Source organism: Cupressus sempervirens, chromosome 9 (genome assembly GCF_028749045.1).
Source record: "Cupressus sempervirens isolate cs-2001-9-10 chromosome 9, ASM2874904v1, whole genome shotgun sequence".
NCBI lineage: Eukaryota > Viridiplantae > Streptophyta > Pinopsida > Cupressales > Cupressaceae > Cupressus > Cupressus sempervirens.
The window spans coordinates 217,393,264-217,414,442 of NC_143126.1; the positions used below are offsets into that span (position 1 = coordinate 217,393,264).

The following is a 21,179-nucleotide window of genomic DNA, read 5'->3' on the forward strand; positions in this document are numbered from 1 at the left end:
ATGGTAAACAATGCCCTAATTGATACAGTGGTATGTGATGCCCTAATTTTAAATATAGTGGTAATTAAATGTAATCAGCATTTGATTTTGAGATAATGATTTTAGATGATAGTCATCATATGATATTGTTATGGTGGTATTTGTGGACTAACCGGGTGGTTGCAGAAGCATCCCTAGTTTGATTTTGATCTCATTTCCGAGGTATGTGGTTTTCAATTTCTGTAGTCATTTCATTTGATGGTATTTCAGGTTTTAGTTAAGAAAATTTTGTCTAACTGATTTTTAACAGTAAATCTTATTCACATGAACATGAATGATATAACTGTCTTCCTATGAAACGAAGTAATAACTGTATTCTTTGAGTTGATAGATGTTAATTTAGACCCTAGAAAACCGGATGTTACACGAATTCCTGTTGGGATTCTCTGTTGTTCACCATTTCGGAAGTAAAAGATCTTCCCTATTTGGCTTGTTTCCGATTTTGGTGGGATTCAACCCTCACCCTATTCTGCCACCTATGATACCTCCCTCGGATCTGGCAAATCGGAGCACCATCTCTTGGCAAATATTAATTGAAGGATATTCGTGTTCAAATATCTATTCTTGATTGGTTATGTTTGATTAATTTGGGATTTAATAGTTTATGGTGCATAACTATCCTCCTTTTTCCCCCAACCTCCAAGTTTGGTAACCTTCATCGGAACTCTATATTGCCACTCTACCATCTATACAGCCTCCAAGTTAATTGTTCTGCATGCAAGCTTACCTAACAGCCTTCACATCTTATTGTACGGCCAGCTCTCTCTCCCTCTATACCATACAAATATCTAGGTCTACCATATGGCCCTTTATTCTCCTGTTACCTCCACTGTATGGCAATCATCTGCTCCCCACTGTATGGACTAACATAGTCACCCTACCCCACCACCGTACAGACAACATCAACCACTGTACAGCCTTCCTGGTGCTCGGACTGATACCATACAGCCTTCCTATATGCTTGGGCTGACACTGTACAGCCTGTCCTACTCCACCATACAGCCCAGTGTCTTATCCCCGTACATTTCCCTCACATTTTTCACCTCCAAGAATCTCAGATTCTTTTTTCTAAGGTGATTGCCAGTTGGAATCTTTACGTAAAGAGCATAGGGAGTTTGTGAAGGGAGAAGCAAAGTAAATTCGGTCACATGATGGTAGGTCCCAAGATGGGTAAGAGCATTGAGGGAGCCCACTTGTAGACTATTTCATGCGCCCTTGGCAAAGTAAATCTACCATCCTCGTTAGGGTTAGTATTAGGAGTGAAGAAAGGAATTAGGGCTTAAGTAAGAATACTTATTGGTGATTGCTCTTAATATAATCTTATTTAAATACATAGTGTTGTATGTTAATCATTAGGAAGCAGCATTCCCCTAATAGCGAACTGGACAGAGACTATGTAAATTGCCATTCCCAAGTGCAATCCAAATCCTATAAAAAAATTACAGTAAACCAAGTAAAGTCCCAACAGGGGACATAACATCTAAGCCTACTTGCATGTGCCTTGCTTTTATGTCATCTCCTACTGAAGGTCAAAAACTTGAAAGACAGTATTGTTCCAATCCATAAAATACGCATAGCCTGGTTTTATAAATGCATGCTGCAATTTTTCTTATAAAGGCACTTCAAGTAATTTTAACCACCACATTTATGCAAAAATCGCTGTATAACAAGATGTTTTTTGGTATCATTAGTCCAGGCAGAAAGAATATTGGAAAGCATCAGTTTGTTCTTCAAAGTTATTATTCATAATCATTCCCTTTAGCCAAAATAATCATTAAATGGATTCCTGATATCTGTTTTTGAAATATCTAAAAATCCTCAGCATTGAAGAAATCTATGCAATTATATCCAATTTACCCTCTTTTCTGTTCCTCTATTTTCGTTTAAACAAAACATAATATGTTAAGGGAAAAATTGTAACAGCCTCAGCCTTAGTTTAAAGAAGGCACAAAAATTATGGCATTTCATCTGCATACATTTCAATTAAATACATGCTGCAAAAGGGGGACAATCAAGAGAACAAAGAAAGAGCAATCATACAAAAGACTCGGTCATCCTAGTAACACCTACAAGACTCTACAAGAAGCAAGAACTGAGCCACAGTATGATGTCAATCATAAATTCCATATACCCAGTCAACAAATGATTAAAGATCAAAATAGCAGAATAGAGAGAGAATCCTAAGAGAGAGAAAATAGATACAACTCCAAAAGAATTTTGAAAATACTCACATTATTCTCACTGAACTATCTGGGATGAGAGTAGAGTGGTTATATATTGAAAATTGAGGAAAGACATCCAAGAGGTGCATCAATTCAACTACCTGTAATAGGTGGAAGGTTTTACAGTTTTACCTACTTTATAAATACCAAAACATGTAGCAACACCTACTCGCATAAGAAAAATGTATGGTTATGAGAGGTAGCATATGAAAGAGATGGGATGTGAAACTCAACTACCCATCTGTAGGAAAGAGTGATACATGTACCTGATGCATTCCACCACATGGCATCAGATTAGCCAAGTCTAATTAACTTAAGCAAGCTTAATAATATGCATAGAAAAAAAGAAATATACCCTAACATAAGGAAAATAAAAAACCTAAACTAACAATACCCCACCCCCACTCCGGTGAAAGGAAGCTTAAGTGCAAAACAACACTTCCTAACACTAATCTAGTGGGGGCGAAAGTGCAATTTTTTTTAATAAATGTTTACTATTACAGAATCATAAACACATTACCAAGGAGATTATAACTTGCATAAATATTATATCATATGACACATGATATGTCGTGAGCAAAACCTTTTCAGAAGAAAAACCCCATACTCTAAAAGCACAATACTTTCTATTATTGAAACAATAATTAAAATACACTAGCAGTACACTTCTTACTCAGCAAGAGTCTTCAACAATCACTCTAACAACACTCTGAATCGATTTCCGCAACATAACACTTCACCTACAAACATCACATACCTTATACTCTCCAAGGCTACCTTATATAGAGAGATACAACACAATAGGTAGCTTCTACCTGAAGATACGATATGGGATTGTGGATAACGTTTGGCCCCATCTTTTAACTACCAAAAAGCATACAAATGACCCATGTACATCTCCAAATGACTCCCCATTCAAACCTCCTCTGTTGAGCAACCTGTTACATTACAATTTTTGACCTAACTTGAAATATAGCCGTTAAGGTTCGCATGAAGTCAGTTGGCAGTTTAATTTGTTATAACTTGGCGAAATGGTAAGATAGTTAGTCGTTATGAGTTCAAGTGAAAATGACATGTTAGTTGATAGTTAATCACAAATTCATGGAATTGAGATGAAAGTTAACTGTTATGATTATTTATGATTAAATAATTTATAATTTAATTACGGAGAAATTCCTTGTAGGAAGCATGTCGAAGGGGTGGAAGCATTGTCAGAAAAGAATTAGGCAGGGCATCACCATCATTGGGCAGATGGGTAGAGGACCTAGCGATTTGAATCAAGATACATTTGTGGAACTGCATGAGCTATAAAAGGAACATTATAATAAATAATGTAAAATAAACATAAACTCTTACCTTTACAAGAATTATCCAATATTATTATGATTTAATTATTATTTTACTTTCTCAAATACGAACATATGTAAATAAAAATAAAATGACACCAATACATTATAAATAATAATACAATGATGTCATCTTATCAATACGCACATATGGATATAGATAAGAAAATATAATAATAATAAAATAATAATAACTTTTAAACTTCCTATTTTCTTTCCTTCTCCCCTTTTATTTCTTTTGAATCATTTTTGAATGACTTTTGAATGGATTCTTGTAACGCACGGAAGCCGTACAGTCAGGATCTTTTCTATTTCTTAGACTCATGTTCGTATCACGCACTCTCTCTCACCTTTCATTCTGCCATCAAACTTATTTTCGCCGATATCTCTCAATCAATAAAAGCTGAGTAATCAAATAGTTACTGCTGATTCATTCCTTCTTATACTTTGCTGCGAGTCACAGAGATTGGAGACAATCATCCAAGCGCAAGTCTTCCAGACTTTAATAAGAGGAGTTACGTAAGACAATACTGTAACCTGAGTTCTTGTAATCTCTTTTCATGCTAGTCCGATGCATATAGATCAGAATGTTTATATATATATTTATTTGCATTGCCAGATTTCCCTGTTATTATTTCTTTTAAGTACAACATCAATAGTCTAATACTGTGATACCGAGTCCTTGGCATTATGTATGATGATTCTTACATATTCAAAGGATAATAAATAGAATCATTCTGCAACATATAATACTGATGTAAACTTTGCCATGAAAATTTATTCATCTTAGTCTAGATTCAAATAGAACTTTTTATATCTCATAATGGTAGAAATAATATTCTGAAAAATCAATATACCAAGGAATTCACCAGGCAATGATGCCATTATAGGTGAAGAGGTGTAAAGCAAAGTTGTGGATATAAACTCGCTACATAATGATAGGTCGGAGAATAAATTAAAAATTTTCCATCTCGTTTCTTTTCTAATTTAGTATTCATCCATAGCCGGCTAGGCATAGTAGTTTGTGATTAATATATATAATACTAGTTGGTTTTCTGAAGTGCATCAAAGATCATTAATCGAGCAACCTCGAGAATACATCATTTATAAAATTCAAATGGCAGTTGTTTTTTTGTTTTTTTAAACTTGATTGATTTTATAAATCAACATCAATGCACATGCTATCACAATTTTCCGAACAAATCCAGAATACTATTAACACCGAGGAGTTCACCGGTAGAAAAGCCATGAAATGGTGAAGAGGTGGAGTTAATCTGCAAGAACGCGGTAAAGAAATCCAGTTATGATTAAATTAAATAATTTAATATTCAATCTTTAAAAAACATAATTATGTAATCACAGATTGCGAAATGCTGGATGCATGTATAGTTGACAAAACCGGTTGTTCTGAGAGTTCCTAACACCTGGGATTCACCCGGCTATGTAGCCAAGAAAAAGGGTGATGAGGTGAATGAGAGGAATCTATAATAATATGAATCAGTACCAATTATGACAAAACAACGTTTATCATTTTTTAATATGAATTAATTAATAACTCGTGATTAAAATTGTGATCTCCTGCTGCCAAGTTGCATGTTAAAATACCAAGAAGCCCAGTGGTTGGCAAGATGTCCCCTGTCTATTCTAAGTAGGGAGGGCCTTTCTCATTAGAGACCATGTGGGGATAAGATTTGGTCCGAAGTTGGGTGGTTAAGCTCTTGACAATGTTTCACCTCTCCCCAAGAAGTCAGTCAAGCATCGGATAAAGATAAGCTATGCATTCAATTGTTTAACGGAAATAGGTATTATCACTTTTATTTATGAGAAGGTAAGAATAAATTGAGTTATTTCATTGTTACCGTTATTTACACCTAGATGCAAGAAATAAATTCATGGATTGTTTTTCAATTATATGAATATCGAATATAAGTATATTTCTAATCTTGAGTTACTATCACAATTAAGTAATCGGAAGGAAAGGAATCTAAAGCTCTAATTGATTGATTGATAGTACGAACCCTAAATGATACAGTGGTATCGGAAGCCCTAATTGAATCCATGGTATCGGAAGCCCTATTTGAATCAGTGGTATCAGAAGCCCTAAAAGATTCCAATGGTCATTAATGCCCTAATGATTTTAGTGGTAAGTGATGCCCTAATTTTATGTAGTGGTATTTAATGATAATCGACATTTGATTTTGATTTAACAATATTGGATAGTAGTCGATTTGTGATATTGTCATAGAGGTATTTGTGGACTAACCCGGGTGGTTGCAGAAGCACCCCTAGTTTTGATTTCAACATCAATTTCCATGGTATGTGGATTTCAATTTTTGTAGTACTTTCATTTGATGGTGTTTCAAGTTTTTAGTTAAGAAATTGTCTAACTGATTTTAACGGTAAATCTTATTCACATGAATATGAATGATATAACTGTCTTCCTATGAAAGGAAGTAAAAACTGTATTCTTTGAGTTGATAGATGTTAAATTTAGACCCTAGAAAACCAAATGTTACATATGGTATCAGAGCGTTGGGTTCAACGCTGAAACCTTGGGTCCAACACTGTTTCTGAGAAATTGAAAATGTAAATGTTAAAAAACATTTATTTTGCATAATGGATATTGCAATCAAAACTGGAAAAAACACACTGGAAAATTTTTTAGAATAGCCAGGAAGGTCAAGATGATATAAAATGGACAAATGTATAAACTATAATATCATAAAGACGAAACCTAATTTAAAAGATAAAAAGGATTGGCAAGTTGAGTTGGTGGAGACCGGGTTTGTAGACCCAATTTGAAATCCTTGGCCAGGGTAGATATGGGCAGCTGTGCCAAACATGTGATCTTTGTTGATTGTCTAGACACTTCAGTTATTTTGGAGAATAACTATTGGGACTTCAACCCACCCAATTACTCAGATGGCAAGACCAAAATGATACATATGCCTTATCCCAAGAGGGAGGGCCATTCTTAGTAGAGAATGAGAAGATTAAAATGGGTCCCGATGTCGAGGCTTATGCAATCCAAACACAGTTTATATAATCTTGATAAAAAGTTATCAAAATCCATCATGATGGCTGAATAATTCTTTATGCAATTAATGACAAAAATAAATTGTTACCTATTTGAACTTGAACTAAATGAAAACAAAACTGTGAACCATGATCCTTTTTTATGTTGATTAAACGACAAGATCATTATGTGCTCCCGTATGGAGTAAACACACTTGAATAATTGGAACTATCAATGCTTGTTTACAGATGTAAACTTTGACAAGATGGGCAAGGAAGCCTAAATCACAGAAATGGAAAAGATAAACTTGATCCTTTTTTATGTTGATTAAATGACAAGATCATTATGTGCTGCCGTATGGAGTAAACAAACTTGAATAATTGGAACTATCAATGCTTGTTTACAGATGTAAACTTTGACAAGATGGGCAAGGAAGCCTAAATCACAGAACTGGAAAAGATAAACTTCCAAATAATACAGATGAATGATGAGCCACTCGATAAAAATCTTATGAATTGTTTCAAATGCTTATGATCTTGATTTGATATATGATGATCTTGCATAGTATATCATGTTTTTACCCTTTGACACACTGCTATACATGTATAATACACATGCAATGTTGACTCTACATATTGAGCTGTTGTATATTGCTTTGGAGATGAAGTGTATATTCTATCATGAAATGATTGTTATAAAGAAATGCTATTGTGATAACATGGGCAAAGAGGCCGAGGTTATATAAATGGAAAAGCATGGATCTAATAATCTTTTTCAAGTGATCTATAAGTTTACCAGGATGATCTACCCATTAATAAGTGCCTTATGCCAAATGGTATGTATAAGTGATTTAAATTAAGCTCAAGAACTTGCTAGTTGAAGAATTTCAATTTTGAATGCTCATCTTACTTTCAGTCATTAAACCCTGAAAACTCTCTTAAATGAAGATATCAATATGGAATCAAACTAAGGATATGGTGAGTGCCTACATGAGTATGATAGGAACATGAAATAGAATCAACTCAAAGGATGCTAAGAAAACCACAAGTATGGTAAAGAGAATTCAAAGGTCATCGAGGACGATGAAACACAAGGGGAATGGTACGTTACATTCCAATTTTTTTTTTTAAATAGTCCTTTATAATGTTCGTTACAATTTCAAGTTCATCGAGGACGATGACCCACAAGGGGAGTGGTATTTTACATCCCAATTTTTGACCTAACTTGAAATATAGCCATTGAGATTCACATGAAATCAGTTGGCAATTTAATTTGTTATAACCTAGCGAAATGGTACGATAGTTAGTCATTATGATTTCAAGTGAAGATGACATGTTAGTTGATCGTTAATCACGAATTCATGGAATTGAGATGAAGGTTAACTGTTATGATTATTTATGATTAAATAATTTATAATTTAATTACGGAGAAATTCCTTGCAGGAAGCATGTCGAAGGGGTGAAAGCATTGTCAGAAAAGAATTAGGCAGGGCATCACCATTACTGGGCAGACGGGTAGAGGACCTAGCGATTTGAATCAGGATACATCTGTGGAACCGCATGAGCTATAAAAGCAACATTATAATAAATAATGTAAAATAAACATAAACTCTTACCTTTAAAAGAATTATCCAATATTATTATTATTTAATTATTATTTTACTTTCTCAAATACGAACATATGTAAATAAAAATAAAATGACACCAATACACTATAAATGATAATCCAATGATGTTATCTTATCAATACGTACACATGGACATAGACAAGAAAATATAATAATAATAACTTTTAAACTTCCTATTTTCTTTCTTTCTCCCCGTTTATTTCTTTTGAATCATTTTTGAATGACTTTTGAATAGATTCTTGTAACACACGGAAGCCGTAGAGTCATGATCTTTTCTATTTCATAGACTCTCATGTTCGTATCACGCACTCTCTCTCACCTTTCATTCTGCCATCGAACTTATTTCCGCCGGTATCTCTCAATCAACAAAAGATGAGTAGTCGAATAGTTACTGCTGATTCATTCCTTCTTATACTTTGCCGCGGGTCACAGAGATTGGAGACAATCATCCAAGCGCAAGTCTTCCAAACTTAATAAGAAGAGTCTCATAAGACAATACCGTAACCTGAGTTCTTGTAATCTCTTTTCATGCTAGTCTGATGCATACAGATCAGAATGTTTATATATATTTTTATTTGCATCACCGGATTTCCCTGTTATTATTTATTTTAAGTATAACATCAATAGTCTGATACTGTGATACCGAGTCCTTAGCATGATGTATGCTGATTCTTACGTATTCAGAGGATAATAAATAGAATCATTCTGCAACATATAATGCGGATGTAAACTTTGCCATGAAAATTTATTCATCTCAGTATAGATTCAAATAAATCCTTTTATATCTCATAATGGTAGAAATAATATTCTGAAAATCAGTATACCAAGGAATTCAACAGGCAATGATGCCATTATAGGTGAAGAGGTGTAAAGCAAAGCTGTGGATATAAACTCGCTACATAATGATAGGTCAGAGAATAAATTAAAAATGTTCCATCTCGTTTCTTTTCTGATTTAGTATTCATCCATAGCCGGCTAGGCATAGTAGTTTGCAATTAAAACATGAAAAGGAAAAGGAGAATATTCTTCACCAAATAGCCTATGTTGTGGCATGAATTACCCCTCAATACTCAGCCTCTCTAGATAAAAGAGAAATTGCAAATTGCAAATTGCTCGACCAACAAACTGGACCAAACTAAGTGAGCAGCAGTATCCTCAACTAGACTTGCGATCTTCAGACTTGTTTGCCCCATCGAAATCTATGTACCCCACCAGGTCAATATCTACACCTGCTACAGACTAAATGCCATAAGTACCTTGAATGAAGTGGAGGATCCACTTAGCTACTATCCAATGCAACTCATGTGGGTACCAACATGAATCAAGAGACCAAGCCCACAGCATACGAAACATCAAGTCTCCTATAAGTCAAGTAAATGAGATTCCCAACAAGTTATCAGGACACAGGATAAAGTGTCAGCAACCCTGTTGAAGAAAACTTTTGCCTCGAGTATGACACTTACAGAAATGGAGTTGATGTAGGTTTACTTCCAGCAATGCAAAATCAAGAGAACATATTAAGAGCATCCTTTGGCTATGCAATGAAGATTATTGGACGATCTCAGTTGCCAAGAAGCATGCTAAAGGCCTAAGTCTAACATCAAAAATCTATCATTTAAAGCATCTTTTTACTTCCTTGATGGTGGATAAGTGACTCCCTATTATCAACAAGTCATCAACATATAAAACCAATAATGTGAGAGTGTCATCCTGCTGCAGAATGCATACATTCAAATCAGAATGGCATGGAGCGAACACAATTATCAAAATAAAGGAATCCATCTTAGCATGCAGGTGAGCTTAAGCTGAGAAATATCGTATTCTTGATTGATTGTTAAATATATGCGCTTGGTATAATGGTGCTTCAGAATCAGCCATAGATCAATTGGTAAATTATGCTTGCTGTCCTCAACTGTAAGTTCATTTGCATTCTTTGTTCTTAGTTAGGTATCCTATATTGCAGCTTAAGTTGCAAGCCTTGACAGAGCATTGTATTGGCATGTGTAGTTACTTGTTGCCTATATGGGATGGGGCATTTGAGCAAGGTATGTGATTCTTTGATGAGTTCATTATTTATATTCAGTTGCTCTATTGCTCAAAGAGAAAGGCTTCCTTATTTCAGTTAAAGCAAATGTAGTTCAGGGGCCTAAAAGCTCATGTGCACAAACAAATTTGTGGAGAGACGTGATTGAACACAAGAAGACTTTGTAGAATGTTCCCAAGATACAAAGCTTTGTTTGTTGGATGGTGAAGATTGTGCATATTAGATTGTGTTAAAACTCAGAACTAGTCTTTCTGGGTTAAGAATTCACCCTTGCTCCCAGTGTCTTGCATGATGTGCCTCTTCGTTAGTCCTCCTCTCTATCAATTTTCTATTCTGCTTGGTTCTCTCCCTGTCAAATGTCAAATGTTTGTTAATGCATCTTCCCACCCACATGCAAAGTTAGCGGGCTGGGCATTTCCAAATGTTCTCTATAAGTACTTACATGCCTGTGTCTACTTTCATATATCTAATGATTAAAAGCAAATGCTCTAAAACTATTAGAGTCAGAAGAATATGTTCATGAGCTTAGAAAAGGAAAAATATTTCATATCTCCATAATTTATCTTTTCAACTAAAACTGGTGTGGGCCCTACGCCAAAACACACAACCTCAAATGCATTAATTAAAAATGACCTCAGAGAAAAGAGAACTGATTCATCTAGGTTCAAAACCATATGTGAATCTTGAAAATAGCTTGATCCCAATTTATTTTCCAAGTGAGCAGTTAATAGTATATCTTAAAAAAAGAAATATAGAGGAACCAAACAAGTCAAACCACATGAAGACATTTATGATATGCTAAGTTAGATCAACTACCCAGTTTTCTTTGTACTTTTCTAAATTCTTATATTTTACATTCAAATTATCTATTGTCTACCCTATTCAAATCAGGAAAACATACTTCATGCCGCTCCTTTGGAGACAGGTGAACATTCCGAGAGCTCAAAGCAAGGCCATCACTATCTCGTACAATTCCACAGCCAACAATCTCAACAGCGAAGTCCAAATCTCGAACCTGCAATTAAAAAAATTATCCAGTTAATTGGCTTTAGAAAGCAAAATGTAATTAAAAAGGAGATTTGGGGACAAATGTGGATGGAAAGAAACAGAAATGATGTTTCAAACCTCCTTTAAGACTTATTAACAAGACAAGAATGACGAAAGATTACAGAACAAGAGATCTTTATACAGGTCATTTTGTTTCAAGTGTGCATCAAGGATAGATTAACTTTTTCCGAAACCATAATTTAAATACAAACTCACTCAGATTCACTAGTTATGTGAATTGAATTGACAATAAAAAACCCACAACTGCAGTGGTCACGAAAAGGACGTTTAGCTACACAAAAACTGATTATTACTACTAGTAATCAATCCTCAAACCCCTTTTTAGTCAGTGGATCTCACCAATCCCCAGAAGCCTCCAAATCCAATAACGTCATCCATGTACAAGCCATTACATTGCTTAACAATTGAAAAAGCCTGCCTGAGACAACAATTTGTGAGAAGTCTACCTAGCAATTACATTTGCTTCACCAATGCAAACTCTGTTAGTCATGGAATACACAAATGAGAGAGTTGTCATTGTCACAGTTTAGGTCTGTCTCACATTTCTGGAGAATTATGAAAATGAAAATGGAAAACTTCTTCTTGTTGAGCTGTTTTAAGCTAAGTCACCGGATTCTCTTTCAGACCCCCTGGATCTGTTCTGGATGCATTTGGGAGCTGGTGCAGACTCAGAAGCTCGTGGATGCTCACAAGGAGTGTTACAAGTCCCTGTTGATGCACATGGATGCGCATCTACAAGGTGATATAATGCTCCTAGTGAGCACCTGCGGGCATCACCAAGGATCCGGAAGCATTTGGCAGCCAAAACAAAAAAAACAATGCCAAAAAGTGACTTGGACTTCAAAAGAAAAACTTAAAATGTGTTCTTAAAGCACTTTTGTATTATTATATTTTCCCTCTAACCCCTAAAAGAGACCATTCATTGTTGCAGAATATTATCTTGTTTGCTATTTTGCTCTCTTTTCATTTGGTCTCCATCTTGGCATTTCGAAGGGCAAGTGATTATTTTCAAAGAGGATCAAGTGTCAATTAGCTTTCACAAAGGAGATCTAAGCATCCAAGGAAAGCATTTGACCCTATTCTTGAGTCTTTTAATGATTTATTTTTAGATTTTGATGAATATTCCCAAGTTTAGGATGAAATATTTCAGTCTTTCTCAGTCTTTGTTTGAAAAAATAAGGAAAAGAGATTAGCTAACTATTTTAGTATTTTTGCATCGTATTTTGCACTTGTATGCTTGACACTCTTAGTATTCTTCAAATTTAAATTTATTTAATTTCTTATTATAGAAAGAAATCAGATTGCAAGAATGACCAGTACTGAAATTCAATGGGGGAGAGCAAGGAGCAGATACATACAAAATTGAGATAGGATCTCCTTTATGGAAACATGCAACAAGAATTTCACAGGTTGCAGGAGGTGGGTCATATAAATGGAAGTGAAGTATATGTGATAGTAAACCATTTAATAGCTTATATTCTCAAGTTAAACTTCATTTTATGGGCCTAGCTAGTAAAGGAATGGGAATGTGCAAAGGCAAAGAGAGGAAGCGGATGTTGCACAAATACCAGGATGAGTAAAGGAACAAGAAGATGTTGACAGATTGGTCAAAAGATCAAAACAGACTTCTTATGTTGGACCAACCAAAAAGAAAAAAATGGAGTTACCCATTAGAACAGTTGCAGCCTCAAAACATTCACTCTTGCCTATTCCAGAAGTGGAAGATGAAGAAGTAGAAACTAGAACCTGCAAAAGAGGTCCATTAGACACAACATTTAAAATAGAGGCAAAAAGAGTTTGTTGATCAAGCCATTCGATGTTGCCTCTATGCCAACGGTCTTCCTTTCAGCTTGGAGAGACCGCCATATTGGAAGGAGATGTTGGCAGCCATCATTAGTGCCAGCTGGTTACACAAGTTATGGGTATGACAAGGCACATAACACCATATTGCAAAAAGAGAGGACTTCTATATAGAGATCTCTTCAACCAATTAAAGATTCTTGGAAGACATTGGGTGTTTCTATTGTTTCGATGGATGGAAAGATACCAAAAACTGTCCATTGATTAATGTGCCTGCAACGTCCCCCAAAAGAGAAATGTTTTTTAGGGCAGTTGACTATGAAGGAGAAGTGAAAAATGCACAGTTCATTTCCAAAATTCTCATTGAGTCCTTATAGATGGTGGTTAGTGAGAGTAAGAGGAAAGCTGGGCACATCATTTTCACAACATGGGACAATCACAAGCATATCTAAGCAATCACATGTGAGTTCAAGCATTCAAGGAGTTTTCAAGGCAATTCTCAAGATTCAAGGATCCTTTGTGAGATTTCCTCTTCAAGATCTAGCATTTTGTTGGGCATCAAAGGAGAAGATCTTTGTTGTAGCATTCATCTTCTTCTTCTTCTTTGGTGCACATTTATATCCATGGCTTCATGATTTGGTTTTGGTAGACTGATTGCATCTGTGGAGATTTCTTACATTCTTCATTGAATTTTCTTTTGATCGACCTTGGCTTTTTGGAATTTTTTGGGTTTTTTGTCCTGGTCCCAGAACCGCAATCAGAATCACAGTCATAGTTGCAGATTGACAGTTTTTGGAGTGAAAAAGCATGTTTTCTTGCATATTTCAAGGTAAATTTTCCACCCTTTCTTTTATCTTTTAGTATAGACCTATTTCCATATCCTAATTGTGTTGATTGCATACATATAGCACCTAGATCTATTTTGCTCTTGTCATTGAATCAACTGGTTCAAGTGATATTCACATTGCACATTTTAAAGTTAATTAACATTACATGAAAGAGGACTTTCTTGCGTACTTCCTATTGATGTGAGTTTTGTTCCACTACAACATGTAAAATCAAATACTTAATGTTTCAAGGAGAAACACTAAACACTCAATCCTCTCTTGATATAAGGTCATCTCTCATGCTAAGCTTGCAAAATAAGATCATGAAATGACTTCAAGGTTCCTTCTTAATTGTGGACTTCACTCAATTTTGTGATGTGAAAACGTTGGTTATCACAAAGGGACTTATGCTAATCATCCAATGGATATTAACTCTTGCACTTCTAAAGATTTGGCTCTACAATGTGCAATGAAAATGTAGTTTGATTTTCCAACTTTTCCACTTCAAATTAAACTTAACTTCTACTACTACTTCTACCTCTAACTAGAAATGCAAGGAATTATGGTTGTCTTGGACTCTACTAGATGTAATCTCACCAGCGGCTCCACCCACCTAGTGCAAGCTTCTAAGTAATACACAATGATTTTCATATCAATATCCTCTCTCTAATCTCATCATTTGGATGCAAACTAAAGAATGAACAACAATTGAAGTTAAGTGTTCTCATTGACTTACCATGCAAGGCACCCTTACCATTGGCAAGAGGCTAGTGGCCCAGACTTGTTCGAGTCAAACAAGAAAACATCCACAATAACTTCCATTCAACTAAACTACTTCAACATGAAACGAAATCTACTCTAAGTGAAAGATTCAAGAAACCATGCAACACTTCAAAGAAATAACAAGTAATTCACTGTGAAGAACCATAAATGAATTATCAATTACTTTGACAAGTATTATAGAAACAACTTCATCAAGTCTCTCCCTTAGCTATCCTACTCTACTCTAGTTTGTAATCTCTAGCCAATCTCCTAAGCTCCTCCAATCTAACTCCTGACAAATGAGAAGGCCTTGGCCTTTTATATTAGTTCTATTACAATGAAGGGCCAAAATCAAATCAAGATCAAGGGTTGAGATTTCTTCCCACAAACCCCAATTAGGGGTGCCAAATTTGCAACCAATTACATGAGGGCACCAATTTATGGGCCAATAAGAAAATTATAATGATTTTGATAGCCAATGAGAAAATAAGACACTTGGCACAATTTGATTGACTGTGCTTGAAACTGAAATTTTCTAAATGGAGGAGGCAAACAATTGTCACCCATCATCCTTATCTTGTGCTTGGGGTCCTGGCTTGTGGAGTATCCCCAACATTTGTGATTTTCTCCATCCTTTAAAATTTCCTCATGGAACCGACTTACACCGCTTGCAACTTTGTGAACCCATGAACTTGATCTTTCATGATTTTCCTTACATATGTCCTCGTGTAGCTAGATCCTCTGTGCTTTCCTAAATTTGTTCTTGATTCTGACTTGAGTTTGCAAGTTGATAGCTTGATCATGAATCCTTCCTTCTAACTTGAATCCTTGGGCTTGAGCCATCTTCTTGTAGTATCCACTTGAAGTTTGAGGTCTTGATCATCACCTTGCCCTCTAGCTCCTCCTTGAATTCATCTTGCAAAACAAAGGAGAAAAGCGTTAAGTCTTCATGCGAACTTTCAGTTTTCTTGTGTACGACTCTTCGTCTGAGCTTTCCTTCTGTAGGCATCACTTGTCAAACCGCATTTACTGCGGGAGCTTTTAGGTTAGGATATAATGGCTCCGACCAGTGGTGAACCAGTTGTTTCTGGTATTCACACTGCTGCTTTGGATTGCCATGGCGTCGCCTTAGAAAAACGCCTACACAAGTTTGCCCCGAAGGTCTTTCACGAGGTAATCCTGATATTATCCTTCCTTTGCAAGAATTTGATGCTACTTGTGACTGGTTAGAGCAACATACCTTGATAGGTTATTTTGTTGGTAGGACTCCTCCTGAAGCTATGCTCTGAGACTGGGTTAACAAATGCTGGACTCCTCATGGAGTCCGCCTTGATGCTGTGCAAAACCTTACCAAAGGTTTTTTTTTATTTTGCTTCGCTAACCCGTCGCAAGCAGACGCGGTCTTTAACAACGGACCTTGGTCTATGCGTTCCTCTCTGCTTGTTTTCCAAAAATGGTTCCGAGACTTCACAGTCTCGGATGATAAAAAGCTTAGGGTTCCTATGTGGGTCGAGTTTCCAGGTCTTCCCTTGCCATGTTGGCCTTTCATTGAGTCCATTGCCAAAGCCCTTGGCAAAGTTGTCATCAAGGAGCCTGAGAAATTTTTTAATGCTCGCCCACAGCAACGCGTTTGCATCGAAGTTGATCTTTCCAAGGATCTCAAGGATTCTGTGGAAATCCAGATTGGAGCTCAAACCTTCTCCTAGAAGGTGCTTTTCTTGAATCTGCCTAACACCTGTTATAGGTGCCAGTCCGCAGAACACAAGATCAAGGATTGCCCTCTGGCTATGCCTAGGGTCAAGCCCACGCCTAAAGAAGCGCCTACCAAACAGGGCGAAGGAAAAAAGGAAGAATGGGTTACTGTTGGGCACAAGGGCAAGGTTCCCTTGAATCCCTTGTCCCCCAAGCAATCTGATCCGGCGGTCACCACAATTCCTCCTATTCCCACAGAAGCATCCGCACTGGCTAGCGTGGGGCTGCAAGAAGCTTCCACAACGCCTATTTTGGGGGTTTCGCAGGTTCCAAACCCTACTAGTATGTAGGGGATTAAGGCGGCCGCCAGGGTTTCTACCTTGGCTGGGGTTTGTGCTCCTCTTGCAGTTTCTTCCATTGTGCCATCAACAACAAGGCATTCTCGTAGTCCTCCTGGACGTGCGGAGATACCAGAAGTGAAACGGCAGGCTGTGAGGTCAAAGGATCTCCCGTCTGACTTCCACTCAGTTTCTACTTTCTTGCAGAATAGCTACTCCTCTCTTGAGGACGAGGATGATATGGAAGAGTTCTCATGAACTTCCTCTCCTGGAATGTTCGAGGTCTTACAGACCTCCCCAAAAAATTCTATGTCCAGGACACCCGTCATAGACTTGGTAATTTAGATTTTCTCTGCCTGCAAGAAGTTAAGATTTTTGGTTTCATGCTTTCTGTTATGTGCCGCGTCATTTGGCAAGATGGCGATATGTTTTCCTCTCAGCATGAACCTGGCCGGGGTCGTGTAGTTACTCTCCTGTCACCTCGCCTTCATTCTGCTATTATTTCGCACGGTTCTGACCCCACGCATAGAATTATCTGACTTTTGCTTTCCATTCACAATCATTCTTTTGGAGTCATTAATGTTTATGCCTCCAATGATGCTGTGGAAAGGTCCCAGATGTGGGTTTGGCTAGCTAACAATTTGCCTCCTGCTACTTGGGTCATGTGTGGGGACTTCAATATGGTTGAAGTGGCATCTGACAAAGATGGCATTCTACCCCTTCGGTGGACAGCTGGGGAAAGAGAAGCCTGGTACTACATGCGAAATAAATTGGGCCTTTTTGATCCCAATAAAAATCACCGCCAAGGTACTGGGGTCTGGCACACTTGGTCCAACTTTCGAGCTGGCTCTGACCGCATTTTAAAACGTCTCGATCGTGCTATGATCTTTGCGCAATCTTTTTTCTCTTTTTCTGAAGATTGAGATCTGCCTGTCATTCCCCTGACAGATGTGACATTATCCGACCACTATCCCATCTATTTTGTCATTTCTTGGCAAACAGCTATCCCCAAGGTGGCCAAGTCTCAGTTCTTCCTCAAAATGCCTATGCTGCTGAATGCTTCCACCATCTCGCACATCCAACGTGTCTGGAATTTGGAGCCATGTCCGCCATCCCAACGGGGATGGATTCAATGGTGGAATGATGCCATTACCAGAATTGCTCGGTTTCTGCGCATCTATGGGCGCCAGCTGGCAATTTTCAGGAAACGCTCTTATGAAGCCAACACCCTCGCCCTCAAAAAAGCCTCTGAGGCTCTCACCTTCAACCCCTTTGACATGGATTTGCAAATTCACCTTGCCAAGCTTTGCCATGACAAGCAAATTGCTAACAACTATGCTGCCCATGGAGCTCAAATCAAGGCCCGTCTCCACTGGTTGGAGGTTGGCGATAAAGCCTCGAAGGAGTTCTTTCAGGCTCTCTGGGCCCGTCATACCAATGTTGGGATTAAAAAGATCAAACAGGGAACGGTTGTCCTGTCCAGTCTCCCTGACATCCTGCAAGCATTCATTCATCATTATGAGAACGTCTTTGCTTCGCAGGGAAATTCGGTTGCTCAGGAGGAAGCTCTCAGAAAGTGTATCCCTGTTCCTCCAAACTGCCTTGCGATTGAGCAACGTGCTTTCTGTGAGCAACTTCTTTCCCTCAGAGACCTTAAAGAGGCAGTTTACTCCATGGCGAATGACAAGTCTCCTGGGTGTGATGGCTTTCCTTGTGAATTTTACAAACACCTCTAGGAACAAATAGGTCCTGACCTGCACAAAGTCTATCACGAAGCATATCATACTAAAAGCTTAGGAGCGATAATAAATAAAGGGAATATCAAATTCATACCTAAAGCTGGTGATCCTGAGGACATATGCAATTGGACGCCCATTACCCTTCTGAATGTCTCTTATGAGATCATTGCCAAGGTGCTCTCTCTCAAAATCAGGCACATGTTGCCTTTAATTGTGCAGCTTGAGCAAACTGGTTTCATCAAGTCCAGATATATTCTTGACAACATCATTGTTGTCTGGGAAGGTATGGAATGGGCTCGCAAGTCCAAGCCGCAAGCTATCTTTTTAAAGATAGATTTTGCTAAAGTCTATGATCGCATTGAATGGCCCTTCATCTTGGCTATGCTTTAGGCTCTGGGTTTTGATCCCAATTTTCTTCAATCCGTGGAGATGCTCTTTGGTGATGCTAATGCTTGCATTACCATCAATAATTCGCAATCTAAGGCTTTTGGACTTTTTCGTTCAATCAAGCAAGGTTGCCCTCTAGCTCCAGCGCTTTATGTCCTTGCTACTAAAGGTTTTGGCTATTTGCTAGCTCATTTTGTGTCTTTAGGGCTGGTTCGTGGCATTTCCTTGCTTGAAGTCAATGGTCATTTTGCCGATGATTCCTTTCTTACACTTCTTGAGGATGAAGAAAACATCAAACATGCTTTAAATTGTCTGGACACCTTTTGTCAAGCCTCTGGCCCTGCCATCCAATGGCATAAAACGCTCTGCTACCGCCAATCTTTTTTGCCAGCTCCACCTTGGCTCAGCCAGTTCCAGTGGAAATGGGTTACTCACAGGGAAATCTTCCGCTTTCTTGGCATTCCCTTTGCCTTCCAGGCCTCTCCTGTGGAGCTTTGGAATGTTGTGCTTGCCAAGATTAGCAAAAAGCTCGACTATTGGATCACCAAGCCGCTTTCTCTTGCTGGTAAATTCCAAATTTGTTCTAAGATTCTGGCCGCCACTCATGTGTACTATTCTTCTTGTTGGGCGCTCTCCAAAGCTTCCTATCTCAAGCTGGAACGTTTGCTTAGAGATTTTCTTTGGGCCTTTGGTTCTGACCATCATGGTTTTCACAAAGTTGCTTGAGATTTTTGTTGTCTCCCAAGGGAGTCTGGTGGTCTTGACCTACTTTCCACTCGAAAACAGGGCCTTGCTCTCTATGCAAAATGGATTATCCGAGCTATTTCTGGGGACGAAGCCTCGAAGATTCTAGTAAGGCACTGCATTTCTTCCGACTTCCCTGTTAACAGGCCTGTGTGGAAGGGGATTGGTTTTCAAACCCTTCTCATCATGCATGAACCAGTGGCCATTCAGGGCTCATTTGTTATTAAGAGTATCTGGAAAGCCTGGGAAGCTCTTAAGCCGTGGCTTCGTTGGGCTGGAGATGAGTTTCGCAATGGGCTCTCCTTTAATCAATAGAACATTTGGTGGTCTCCCCTATTTGCAATTCAGGGTACTCCTCTTGCCAAGATTCAAGGTGCCAATGCTCTGCATTTTTTCAAACATGGCATCCGAACTCCTAAGGATCTCTTTTCAAGACTCACCATGAGTTTCAGGTCATGGGAAGATATGCAAGCTCAGTACCGCCTTGTCAGTACGGATCAACAAACTTTTGACCTTCTGTTGTCTTCCATCCCTGTGCACCTAGTTCATAAGGTGGGGATTCAGTCTATTCGGCCTTGGTGGCATGATTGGAAGTGGCATCCTACCACTCCATTTGCCAATTATAAGCCCCATATGGGGTACAGATGGCTCTCGCCCCATCTTCCGATGGTTGACACGCTTATCCAGTGGTGGCATTTGCAATCTTCGCTTTCTCAATGGAGAAAATGTTTTGACACCATTTGGAGTGCCATTACAGAACCTAAGATTGCCCACTTTGCTTGGTGCCTTGCCTTCCAAGGTCTTCCCCTGGGGCCTCGGCTCAAGCACATTGGGGTTCCTGATCCCAGATGCCCCTTTTGTGCTCAACTTGAGTCCTTTTTGCATATTTTCTAGTTTTGTAAGCGTGCTCAAAATTATTGGCACTGGATTCATGATTTTTTCAAGCCTTTTAGGCCCGAACCATTTTCATGGCACATGATCCTGTTGGGTGATTCCCCCATAATTCCTCAGAAATTCACTCAAATTTGGCATACCTTCAGGATGGAAATTTTGTTTTCTTTGTGGAAAGATAGAAATGTTGTTCTATTCACTCACAGTTTTTTGGATGTTAACATTGCTATGTACACTAAGGCATGCATTTGTAACAATGTGATTATGCAGATCCAGGTGCAAGCTAATAAAGTTGCCCTAAAAGTTGCTCACTTACAGGAATTGTTAAATCATTGGGGCAATGCTCCTTGTACCATTGCCAGAGTTCCTCTGGATGCCTCTACGTCTCGTGGCCGCCAGTCCTCAGGCCACCACTCGCACACGTCGCGCTCCCAAGCTTCCCGCCACCGCTCTCTCAAAGGTGGTGATGGTGGATGGAGGCGCCGCTCTGCTTCCCCACCCCGCGGTGGTTCTGGCTGGTCCGCGGCTCCTCCTGGGCCTCGGCGGGCGCATTTTGGGAAATTTCCTCGCCTGGCTTTGGCGATTTCTCCTCGTGGCCAGAGGTTAAGGATGCGAAGGCTGCCCCTGCTCCTGCTGC

The 21,179-nt window shown here is 38.3% G+C and overlaps 1 protein-coding gene across 3 annotated transcripts in view; it reads right to left on the minus strand.

Annotated features, from left to right (window-relative positions):
- The window catches only part of PANC (pantoate-beta-alanine ligase), a 124,722-nt gene that overhangs the window by 81,919 nt on the left and 21,624 nt on the right, over window positions 1–21,179 (minus strand). For all 3 annotated transcript variants that reach the window (XM_089799655.1, XM_089799656.1, XM_089799654.1), the window contains exon 2: window positions 11,196–11,309. In XM_089799655.1, coding sequence (XP_089655781.1) covers window positions 11,196–11,309 — 114 coding nt within the window. The remainder of the gene's footprint in view (window positions 1–11,195; window positions 11,310–21,179) is intronic.